Consider the following 12,936-nt stretch of genomic DNA (forward strand, 5'->3'; position numbering starts at 1 on the left):
TTCCATTGGGTGTCTTTTAAAATTACCATCTACCCTACATACTTTATACTACAAGCTAGTATTTTTCTGAGCACTAATTTTTTAATTTATAAAATGTCAATAATATTTGCACTACTTACCCTCAGAGAACTGTCAGAATAAAATTACTTAAAACACTGTAAAAACTACAAAGAACTCATTTTAAAAAAAACTCTTGAAAAGTTCAAGGTTATACAAATTTAAGGTTAATGTGATTGATCCAAAAAATATACTTCAGATATTTTATACGAAATATCTTTTGAACATGCAAGTTTATCAGTAAAAAATTTTTGAGCATGTATCTCCACTACACTACTGTACTTAATCAACATTTAAACAAATAGAAATTAGTGTTTAAAATTTTTCAAATATGAATAGTAAAAAACCTTTTGCTCTAATGAAAATTATTAATATCTAAGGTTTTGTACTATTAATTAAATGAAAAAAATTCAAATACTGTTCATCTTTATTGCATCATTTTCAAGTATATATTAAAATCTTGTAATTTTACTATTTAAAGTTGACATTTTAAAAGATGATAGATGAGTGTTTTAAAACTTTTTGTCACTTGACTTATGGATAGAACAAAAACCTTTTTTGCCCTAATGAAAATTAGTATTTAAGGTTTTGTCATTAATAAAATAAAAATCAAATATTGTTCATTTCAACTTTACTGAAATCTTTTTGAAATATGTATTGAAGTATTTCAATTAAAGATCTTTTAGTGAAGAAAGCTATTGAAAATGTTTCACTATTCTTGAAAACCATGATTTAATCTTTTGTGACACATTAATTGAAAGTCCTGGTTCCAAGTTGTTTATTTCACTTTCTAGTTTTAATGACTGTCACAATTTAATATTTCACAAACATTTATACATCAAAATGGAAGATCATTATCATTGAATGTATTTACTTGAAACAATGGTCTTTTTCAATCCTAAACTCCAATCTTCCAGGATGTCAATAAATTGTACTTGCAAACTAACAGTAACAAATGGTTTCAAATTCACTGATACTCCATTTGGAACATTTTTAAGCAGATAAGTTTTTAATTTGTAGAGTTTTTAGAGGTAGCACATTTACACCATTTTGCCAAAAAGGGCTTAGTTTTTAATCTCACTAAATCATGACGATTTTATATCATCACTAGCCAACATTTCAAGAAACAAACTATACTTAGGGTGAGTCATAATTAATAATGAGTTTAAATCCATATTTCAAATTGTGATAATTTCCAATGTTGGTCTGATCTTATCAATTATGATTAGATCATCACTTTTGCCTCAATGCAGTGTTAATAAAAAGCTAATATTAAAAGTATAAATAAGTGTCAGTTCTTGCTTTATTAACAACTTCAATCTGTAATTTCTTTTCAGGATTATCTTTAAGCCATGCATATATTTTGTGATAGTTAAAAAATAGATAATGTAATCAGGAAATTCACTTAACCTTATTACTCACGTAAACTGCACTAAAATAAGCAAATGACTAAAGATGGCACTATCCTTGTTTTTATGTTATAGAACTTCAACTTCTTCCTTTCCTTCCTACATCTCATGACACATGAAGATAGTAGTGCAAATTAGTAATAACTATTAAAATTTAACATCTTATTTTTTGTAGGAAAAATTTTTTAAAAGATATACTTTCTTCCCATACTCAAATGGATTATCTTGTGCACTTTGGAAACTGTTACCCTGTATCAATTAAGAAAGAGTAAAACTTACTCTTATTAAATTTACCAATAAATTAACAGAAAGAGAAAGAGAAGTGCTTCTTAATCCCATTCTCAAAAGAATACTGTAACTTTTTTTTTTTCTCATTTTACATGTCTGTTACCCTCCTTCCATTTTATCCTAAGCAATATTTGGAATTACTATGATTAAATGGGGCTCAAATAGAGGCTTCATGCTTGTTCCTCCCTCCATGCTTTCCATTATTTTGGGGGACATTACTTATTATATTGAGCTGCTATTATTCACAAAATAATACAAAGAAGTTTAAAATTTAATCCGATATTGTCCTAAGCTGCCATGTTTTCTGGCCAACTTGTATTTTAGGTTCTTGCTGTAGCAAATGATTAACTGATTACACTTCTGAATAAAACTGAAATCACTGCTGTCACTCTCCTCTCTTCCATCTTTTTTCTCATATTTCAGCAATAATAACTTGTCCATATAAGCTACACTGGCATTGTTTATTGGCATGTCAAATTTTTATTATATCCTTTCTTCTAGTTTATTAATTTTTATACTTGCTCCTTTACAATTTAGGATTAACTAAATCTGATATCTATTACTATCAGATAAATTAAAAAACATATCTTGAAAAAAAATCAATTTCCTTCATCATGCGAGGAGCAATTCAGTAGGAGCTGCCCAGTTTCCCCAACCGATTCCTGATTGTTTAGAATTATAGAACATGTTATTATAGTATGTATTCATAAGATCTAATGTAATATCATCAAACAATAGATCAAATTAGTATTTAAATAATGCAAAAGAACAATAAATTAATTCACATCTCTTAAATGTTTTCTATAACAATCTCCTCTCAATGATTTTACCTTCTCATAGTTTACCTGTACTTGTCAAACACCTAGATAGTTCTTGACAATCAGGAATCAATCAACTGGTCAAGGAACTAACACTGGGAAATTCTTGATACTAAATTGTTCTCTGTATTTATCTACAGTGCTCTAGATAACTGAAACAGTAGCTGTATGTGAACACTGAAGCTATAGTCAGAATCCAATAAACACTTAACAGGATTAACTTTTCTTATAATGTCACAGCATTGTAGAAGGGTGCTGGCTTGAGACTCAGAAAGACATATTCAAACCAGTAAAAGAGATATAAATCACATTATTTCTTTCTCTACTCTTAAAGATTCTCCTGGTAATTATAATAAAAAAACAGGTGAGAAGGATTTTAGACAACCCCATTTTGGTGAGTTATCACATAAGTTTTGTTCTCTTTTTCTTTCTTTCCTTTATGCTGAAGCAAAGGCAAAAGTTTACACAAGACACAATACAAGCAATAATTTCAATTAGTTAAAATAGTCCATTGGTGTATTAACAAATTACCAAAAATCTTATTCCTAGATACAGCTTCTGATTAAAGATAATGTATAAATATTTTATAAAGGAAATTGTAATTCTGGATAAATATGTTGAATCCACATATATTCTCTTGGTTAGAACCTGGATCTTTTGAAAGAAATCTGGGGCTTTTCCCATTATGCTATGTTGTCATTAACACTTTTCTTTAAGAAACAATTGTACCTGTAAAAAAATAATAAAAGGTATCAGGGAAGGTTCCTTAAAGAATAGTAGTAGAGGAAACAGCACAGCAAAAAGGAAAATCGAATTTTATCAAAATCTAATTCAGCTATTTATTTAACTTGGGTGATCCAAAGTAAATCACAAACTTTTGGGGCCCCAGCTTCCTCATCTACAAAATGAAGAGTTGAAGGTGGACTAGTTCTTTTCTAAGGCTATGATTACTTAATACTACTTATGTGCAATTAACACATACAGAGAAAGATTCAACCTACATAATTCGTAAAGTTTATTATTAGGAAACAGGAATACAGGGTTAAAAAAGGACTGCTTCTTGTCTGAAACACACTAAATGATGATTCATGACAGGGCATATGCAGGCAATGATAAAAGTATTAAATAGTATCCAAATTAAGAAACCATAATTCAAACTGTTCATTTATAATCCATGTGTCCTGGCAGTTCTAGACGTCTACTGCTTTCAGAGAAAACCATTTAAAAACATCACCACAAACTTATATAATTTACAGTAAACAATGCCTTTTTTGTGACCAAGCATGCACCTATCACATTCAAGCATTGTAACCTTTCTATTTACAAATGTTTGAAGTTTCTTAAAAGCATGTCACATCCATCATTTAAAGTGCAAGCTATAAACTGCCGTACTCCTAAAGAAAAAGAAAAGGTATTAAAAATGAAGATGATGATTTAGAGTCCAAATCCTGCCAAAAGTGGTTATACAACTAACCAAAAGGAAACTGGCAGAACATTCCTATCTCCAATCAGGTTTTAGTGTAATATCTTCAAGGGATTCTTTTCTGTAATACTACCAACCAAACATATATTCCATTGCTTTAGATACAAGACTTTCATCTTTTCTTGGAGTTTGTCTGTCAGAAACAACCTAGAAGACACACAGAAAATGAGAAAAATCCACAATTTAGTAATTTCCTCAAAACAATTGCAAAGTAAATAATTAAACTGAAAATCAGAGACAAATGAATATTATCTCCTATCTTTTACAGAATTTGATATCTGGGTCATCATATTTTAAAAGGACTAAAAAGTTTTTCATAAACAAAGTTCCAATAGTACTCCACAAGTAAAAATTAGTATAATGAAATGATGAAATATATTCAGAATGAAAAAAAAAACTTCAGATTTTAAAAAATGTTAACAAAGTTCCAATAGTACTCCACAAGTAAAAATTAGTATAATGAAATGATGAAATATATTCAGAATGAAAAAAAAAACTTCAGATTTTAAAAAAGGTTAACAAAGTTCCAATAGTACTCCACAAGTAAAAATTAGTATAATGAAATGATGAAATATATTCAGAATGAAAAAAAAAACTTCAGATTTTAAAAAAGGTTAAAGGACAAGCCAACAATCACTACCATTTTATTATCGTTGCTATCTTTTTTATCCACTATGGTAACAGAAATTGGGCTCAACAAATTAAAATAACAATTTCCAAAGGATGGAGAAAAATTATATAGATTAAAGAGGGTCTTTTTTGTTAATCCAAATCTCCTTCTCAAAAAATAACATTCAAGAACATCCAGTTGGTTAAATTATTTCAAAAGAAAGGAGAAAGGCATGAAACATGCATGAATTTTATCACATTTTTTTAAAAATATAGAAAAATATACAGCTAGCTTTCAAAAATGTTTCACTTCAATGATTTCAAATTTTTATCTTTTGTGAACATAAACTAAGAAAAATTGTATATGTATATTTAGATGAAAAAAACCTTTTATTCTAATTCACAAAATACCTGATAGTCACTAGTTGAAGCTTTATAAGCTGTAGCAAGAGGTCTCATGGTAGAAATTCTAGGAGTACTTGAAGGCTGTACAGGTGTGCCTAAGGTTTTGATTGGTGGTGTGAAGGCTGATCCTGGAGAAGATATGGTGCTTCTATCACAGCTTTCCATTACACTCTGAAGATGAGAGGGAAAAAAGCAAAACTTGGCTTAGATTATAAAGCCAAAATGATTTCAAGGAGTAATCTAGTCTAAATTCTTCATTTTATAACTGAGAAAGTGAGACCTTAAAATCATATGGGCAGTAAGTAACAAAACTGGGGTTAAACCTAATTCCCCTACCCAATTCTTTTTCCATTTTACCTCTTCTTTAACAAAAACAAAAAGACAAACATATCAATGTGAAATTTTTAAATTTTTAATGAAATTTTAAAATGAAATCAAGTTACCTAAAACACCTTATCTGGTTCAAATTTGAAATTTTAAACAACTTTGCACTGAAGTAAACTAAGGCTGTATATAGTAAAGACACTGATAAACAGGAGGCCTTATATTCCAGTAAGGTTCTGCCACCAACTAGTCAGCCAACCAGCCATAGTAAAAATTACTACTCTTTTTAGGTTTCCATTTCCACAACAGCATAAATAGATTCCCTTTCTTTGGCATGATAAACAATTAGAGGAACTTGAGAAGCTATGCTAGTCCAATAAGAATCTTACAGATATAAAATTATCTGATTAGACATGATGATCTCTAAAGTTTCTTCTTAGCTTTATAAATTATTATATGAGTTCAATCTAACAAAATGGCATTTACTAATCAAGATACAGTAAAGACCTGCCTTCAACTAAAATGAAATTTCAAACAATTTCACCAAACCTGTAATGAAACAAAATGAAACAAAAATAAGTAATAGAAACTGTCAAAAGGTAAACTGTCAAAAAAAAAAATCTACAAATTTAGATCATTAGGAATGATGTGGACACATACAAATTTTTTTTTTCCCATGTACCTATGAGATTTTCTAATACAGAGACAGATCATACAGATCATAAGTAGCTTAAGATGAAGTGACAACAGCAACAAGCTAAAGAAATGAAGATATGAAGACATTTAATGTAATTCATGTTCCTGATTTAATATATCATTAAGAAAACATTAAGTTCAGTGTCCTCCGCTTTAGGCAAATATAGAATACATTTAGAAATATTTTCAGGGAGAGCGAAGATGATGGAGAAAAGGCAGGAACTAGGCCAAGGTCTCCCCCAAGCATCTCCAAATACCTCTAAATAATGATTCGAAACAAATTCTAGAGTATCAAAATCCACAAAAAGATAGTGTGAAGCAATTTTCCAACTGAAGACAAATTAGGTCATCAGGAAAGCTTTGTGAGAGTGGAATGCATTTCAATGCAGGTCGCACCAACATAAGTCCAACCCCAACAAACCAGAAGTCCCTGGGGCCTCTGAATTAGTAGTAGCAGTGATTTCCAGACCCCTCAGTACACAGAAGCCAAAGATGACTTAGAAGGTCCACAAGAAAGGTTCACTGTTCTAAGCTGAGAGGAGCACAGTTCCAGCATAGGCTGTGCCAGCACAACTAAGACTCCAGAAAACCAGGAAAACAACTCTACTTAGCTTATACCACCTTGGATGAACTGAAAACTCACAGATCTCTAAAAAAATCTTTGAAAACAGCTGTACAAAATCTCTGAAGTTTGGGACATTGCATCCCCCATCTTGAAAACTGAGACTTTAACAAAGAGTTTAAAAAGTCAAATAATAGGCTGGGAAAATAAACAACAGAAAAAAGATTCTGACCACTGAAAGTTAATATAATGACAAGGAAGTTAAAAAGCATATACCCAGAAGAAGATAAAAAAGTCAAAGCTCCTACAACCAAAATCTCTTAAGAAAAGTAAGAATTGGTCTCAAGCCATGGAAAAACTGAAAAGAAGTAGAGGAAAAACTGGGAAGAGATGTAATGGGCTGAGGCTTGAGTTGATGCACTGAGGTCCCAAGTACGTGAGGCTAACTAGTAATTGGGCTATACTCTATTAATATACATGATTGGATAAAGAATGGCCCCTGCCCACTCTCCGTGCAAGTCCTGATGTGTTGTATAGGAAATGACGATTTTGGTGGGTGGAGGCAGAGAAAGAGACAGGAAGAGAAGCTGGGAGAGATTGGGCCTGGGTTCGAGACTCCGAGCTGCTGGTCGTGTGGCTGCTGGTCGAGCTAGCTTCTTGACTCAGCTGCACACATTGCTATCGCCGATTCTCTTCCACCTCCGATCTTTCTTCACTGAGAATAAAGACTGACGATTTTCCCCTAACCCGAATTCCTGTCTCCTGCTGATTTAAAAATACACGATCTTCACAAAGAGAAATGAGAGTAATGAAGTATAAAAAGTCAATAAGGAGAAGAAAGCCTTAAAAGGCAAAATTGGTCAAAGGGAAAAGGAGAAACAAAAACTGAAGAAAATAATTTCTTAAAAATGAGAATTAAGCAAATGGAAGCTAATGACTTTGAGATATCAAAAACAATAAAACAAAACCAAAAAATGGAAAAAAAAACAATGTGAAATATCTCAATAGAAAAACAATTTGGAAAATAGATTCAAGAGAGATAATTGTAAAATTATTAGACATCATCTTTCAAGAAACTCTCAAGGAAAACTGTCCTGATTAATTCTAGAGTAAGAGGATGAAATGGAAATTGAAAGAATATACTGAACACCTCCTGAAAGAGATCCCAAAATGAAAACTCCCAGGAACAGTATAGTCAAATTCCTAATCTCCCAGGTTAAGGGGAAAATACTGCAAGCATCCAGAGAAAAACAATTCAAGTATGGTGGAGCCACAGTCAGAATAACAAGATTTAGCAGTTTCTACATTAAAAGAGCAGAGGAGCTTAGAATATAATATTCCAGAGAACAAAAGAGCTAGGATTATAATCAAGAATCACTCCCAGGAAAACTGAATATAATCTTTCAGGGGAAGAAATGGACATTTAGTGAATAGAGAACTTTCAAGCATTATTGATGAAAAGACCAGAACTAATAGAAAATTTTATTTTCAAATACAAGATTCAAGAGTGTGAAAAGCTAATCAGGAAAAAGAAATCATAAGGGACTTAATAAGGCTAATCAGTTTACATTCCTATATGAAAAGACAAAAGTTATAATTCATAAGAACTTTTTCATTTATTAGGGCAGTCAGAATAAATATACATAGAGGACATAGCTGTGAATTGAATGTGAAAGGACAATTATCTAAAAAAATAAAACTAAGGATAGGGGAATGTACAGAGGGAAAAGAAAAGGGACAAGTAGAATAAGAAAAATTACCTGCCATATAAGAAGAAAAAGTTTTTACAATGGATAAAAAGAGGTGGAAGGGAAGGGGACTGAATGAACCTTACACTCATCAGAATTGGCTCAAGAAGGGAATGATACACACTCAATATGGATATAGATGTTTATCTCACTCTGCATGAAAGTAGAAAGGGAAAAGAAAGAGGGGGAGGATAATAAAAGGGAGGGCACATGTTGGGAGAGGGGTAATCAGAAGCAACACATTTTCAAGGAAGGATGGGATGAAGAGAGAGAAAGAAGAGAATAAACAGAGGAAATAACATTATCAATAGTAATTGTGAAAAGAATTTTGAAGCAAGTTTCTCTGATAAACGTCTCTTTCCTCAAATACAGGGAATTGAGTCAAATTTATTTAAAAAAAAAAAAAAAAGAGCCATTCCCCAATTGACAAATGATCAATACATAAGAACAGTTTTCAGATGAAGTAATCAAAGCTATTTATAGCCATATGAAAAAATAATACTTTACCTCACTATTGTTTGGAGAAATGCAAAAACAATTTTATTTCACATATATTAGATTGGATAATAGGTCAGGAAAGGAAAATGACAAATGTTGGAAACTGAGGAGATGCCCATCAATTCAACAATGGATAAACAAATTGTGGAATGTGATTATGATGGAATACTACTGTGTTGTAAGAAATGATGAGCAAGATGCTGTCAGAGAAACCTGGAGGGATTTTTATTAGATCAAATGCAAAATAAAAGATATTGTGTACAAAGTAATAGCGATGTTGTAAAATAATTAGCTGTGAACAACTATTCACAGCTTCACTGTAAGCCATTTTAGAGTGAAAGAGACACAACAAAACCATAAATGACCTGTCAAAAGATAAAGGTTCTTAGGGGCAAAAGCAGTCACAAAAATCAAAACTCTCTCTCAATTTAGTGGTCTTGGTTATATACCTGCTTTTGATAACTTACTTTATCTATACAAGGCTTTACTCCAATCATGATGGACTCTCCAAAAATCCTTCCATCTTTACTTAAGGCTTTCCGGGCCTGAAGTTTGGACTGATAACGAATATGCATCCAATTCCCTGTGTTAGACATCTATACAGATTTCAGAAGCAGAAAACATGAGATGGAGTCAAATAAAGCAACAATAACAAATCAAAATCACTATGTTTTTATAGTGCTTTATAATTTATAAAATACATTTCTCTCAAAGCTATGTGACAGGCAATATAAGTATTATCTCTATTTTACAAATAGTAAAAAGAGACTTAAAAGAATTTAAGTGGTTTGCCCACAATCACACAGCATCTTCTCTTTGTTCTATGAAGTTTCCATTATATTATTCCACAAATAACAAATATTTTTAAAAGAATTATAATTATAATGCACTGATAACCTAAAAACAAAATATCAAAAAATAATATGCAAACAAATGCCTTTTCCTAAATTCTATTTATAAGTAGCATTCTCTTTGAAGAAAGTATTAGAAAAATATCATTTAAGCAATATTTAAATCCAATTTACACTTAGAATAACTATTTCCAAAATCTTGGTAGTTGGGTCATTATCTATAAATCCTGTGAAACAATAGAAAAAGTAGGCTCAGTTAGCTTCACACATTTAATAGTTCCTGTGAGGAAGTACAGAATAGGTCAAATACATGCCTAATTGTCCTATGAGTACCCATCCATCTGTCAATAAACCATCATCATCAATGATGATTGTTGTGATTTTATTTATAGAGGGAACTCCTGACAAGGATACTCCTTCCATCAGTGAAGATCTGCAGTTGCTCTGCCTGGGGCACTAAAAGAGTAAATGACTTGCCCAGAGTTACACATTCTAATCCACTGTGTCACACTGTCTCTTAAAAAGAGACAGTTAATACCCTCAGTTTTCCTTAGTGCATTAAGATTTACAGAAAGTACTTCCCTAATAACAACCTTGAGAAGTACACATAGCAAGTATTATCATCCCCATTTTATAGACTGAGTATCTGAGATCCACAAAGTTTAAATAACATGCCCAGAGCACTGCAAATAATGAAGACATCAGGATTCATATTTAGCTTCACTATGCTTTGCTTTCTGTTAAACCTTTTGGAATTTAAGGATTATGCCAAAAATAAAATCTTCAAAAATCTGGACAAAGAAATGGGGAAATATGAGTTAAAATGCAACCCATCTGATTTCTCCACACTTTGTTTTTACTCTGCTCATCATTTCCCTCTTTTGAAATCTTTTTTTTTTTTTTTTTTTTAGTAAAACTTACCACATGCTTTAATATGTTTCCATACTGTGCAAACTGTAGGAGTATATAAGAAGCAGATGCTTGAGGAAACCTAAAACACAATTTAACACAATGCAAATGCTATAAATCAGTAAATACTTATGAAGTCAGTATTACTATGATCTAGGCACTGGACACACACTTTATGTTGGAAAGACAAAAGTAAAAGTCTATACCCTCAAGGAGCTCACTAATTTTTGTGTGAAAATCTAGGTTAAAAAAAGGTTTAAAAAAATGTTTCCAAGAAGTGCTATCCAATTCATAGTGACTATAACTATATTACTGACATTTTTGTGATTGAAGAAAAGAATTTTGTTCAGAAGTTGAAATTAAGTATCACTGTATATATTTCATGATTAAATGAATATAAAAATTCAAATATAAAGAATCTAGTATCAATTATTACAAATATAAACTTAAATGAGGAAAATCCTTTCCCTTTCTGGGAACAAGAAAGAGAGAGACAGAGACAGAGAGAGACAAAGAGACAGAGAGTGAGAGAATTAAATGATTCTGATTTTATATATGTCTATCCACTTCCAAAACTCATACAAGTAAGCTTTAGTTTTGATCTGGCAACTGTTTTCAAAAAACAACTAATTTCCTATTTGTCAAACAACTTCATATATACTGATACAAGATGACTAAATAAATGTGCAATGTAGGTGTAACATAATATGTATTTACATAATTGCCCTCACTTTAGGCCATTTTTATTGCTTCAAAATTATGTATGAAATAGAAGTTACTGGAAAGTGGGAAAATGGCTGGTTGGAGTTAAGACTCAATCATGGACAGTAAGTCAGGATAAGAAAACAAACAATAGCCACATAATTATAATTCAAAGTTAAGATAAATGACTGGGGAGACATCTATTTTCCCACCCTACAGTATGCAAACTTTTACATATTTTGTTTATAAATTACATTAGTTGTTGAATGTTTTTAAGACAACAAAATAAGGAAGAAATAGTTTAGTTCTTTGCCCAAGAATCAAAAAAGCTTAAGACAGAAAACCAAATGATGAAAATCACTTACCCAAATACAGTTACCCAAGTATCATCAAGGTGATCTTCTGAAGTTAGGGAATCTCCCTGAGTATAAAAGGGATCCAACTGAGCAGGAGACAAAGTTGTCTTTCGTGGCTGACCAATATTTGCTGGACTGAACATGTTTGAACCTATTATTAAAAGATAAATTCCAAATGCAATCAATTAATTTTATTGAAAATCTAAATTTTTTTTAAAAAAACCAATAGATAAAAATTGAAAATGTATTATACAACAAAACTTTGATCAAAAATAACAGATATTTGTGAACGAATGGTGAAATTTTGGGGGAACAAATGGTTAAAAGTAATTTTCAATGTTACATCACTGTATTTTCATTTTTCCTAAATATGAATTACATTCTTCATGAAATCCTTCCTAATCATCTTCGTTTTTACTATCATCAAAACTTTTATTAAGAAGTCAGAAGTACTCTAGAGCATAACTATACCTAGGCAGCAACGATAGCAAGACAAGTGATACTTTGTCTAAGGAACCTAAAGCTTATCAGCCATCATTTTATCTATTTTAGTTCAGGATCACAGCTCTACTCTCTATAAGCACTAAGAGGAGGGGAAAACAATGGACAGGATAATGAATTAATCCTACTATTATCTTATCCTTTTGTTTTTCTTTCCTTAAAAAGTGAAAGGTCCACCACTCCCAAATGTGAAGGCTTGCAATTACATTTAAAACAAACCATTATTCTGATGCAGTGCTATTCACATTATTCAACAAGCATTTATTTATTAAGTTTACTTTTTGCCAGGAGAGATACTCCAAACAAGGTTATAACACAGAAAGAATAAAACATACAAATAAAAATAACAAGCACATAAGACTACAAAGTAAAAATACATAAGAAGTATACAATGAAGTAGAGATGATTTCTAGGTAGAATCAAAGAATTCAGAGACAGAAGACTTCAAAAGGCATCTAGTTCTAACTCTCTTATTTTATAGAAGAGGAAACAGGCCCAGAAGGCTTAAGTAACTTGCTAAGTAGCAGAACAAGAATTTGAATACAGGCCCTCAGATTCCAAATACTGCTCTTGCTTCTTGAGCACCAGGGAAGATTCCATGATGGAGATAACATCTGAATTTGGTCTTGAGGATTCAGTGGAAGGTCACTAGGCAAAATTCACTTAAGGAAAAGATTGTGTATGGATTTTCACAAGAATTATGAAAATTTCAATTTGACT

The 12,936-nt window shown here is 31.4% G+C and overlaps 1 protein-coding gene across 3 annotated transcripts in view; it reads right to left on the minus strand.

Moving 5' to 3' along the window:
* Positions 1-820: 820 nt before the first annotated feature.
* NUP35 (nucleoporin 35) overlaps positions 821-12,936 on the minus strand; it is a 50,816-nt gene continuing 38,700 nt past the window's right edge. For all 3 annotated transcript variants that reach the window (XM_012544866.3, XM_031960351.1, XM_031960352.1), the window contains 5 exons: positions 11,725-11,866; positions 10,670-10,739; positions 9,365-9,493; positions 5,076-5,240; positions 821-4,202 (listed from right to left, as the gene is read on the minus strand). In XM_012544866.3, the coding sequence (XP_012400320.1) occupies positions 4,125-4,202; positions 5,076-5,240; positions 9,365-9,493; positions 10,670-10,739; positions 11,725-11,866 (584 nt within the window). In that variant the 3' untranslated portion in view covers positions 821-4,124. The remainder of the gene's footprint in view (positions 4,203-5,075; positions 5,241-9,364; positions 9,494-10,669; positions 10,740-11,724; positions 11,867-12,936) is intronic.

The sequence above is a fragment of the Sarcophilus harrisii genome, chromosome 3, assembly GCF_902635505.1.
Source record: "Sarcophilus harrisii chromosome 3, mSarHar1.11, whole genome shotgun sequence".
In the NCBI taxonomy this organism is placed as follows: Eukaryota; Metazoa; Chordata; class Mammalia; order Dasyuromorphia; family Dasyuridae; genus Sarcophilus; species Sarcophilus harrisii.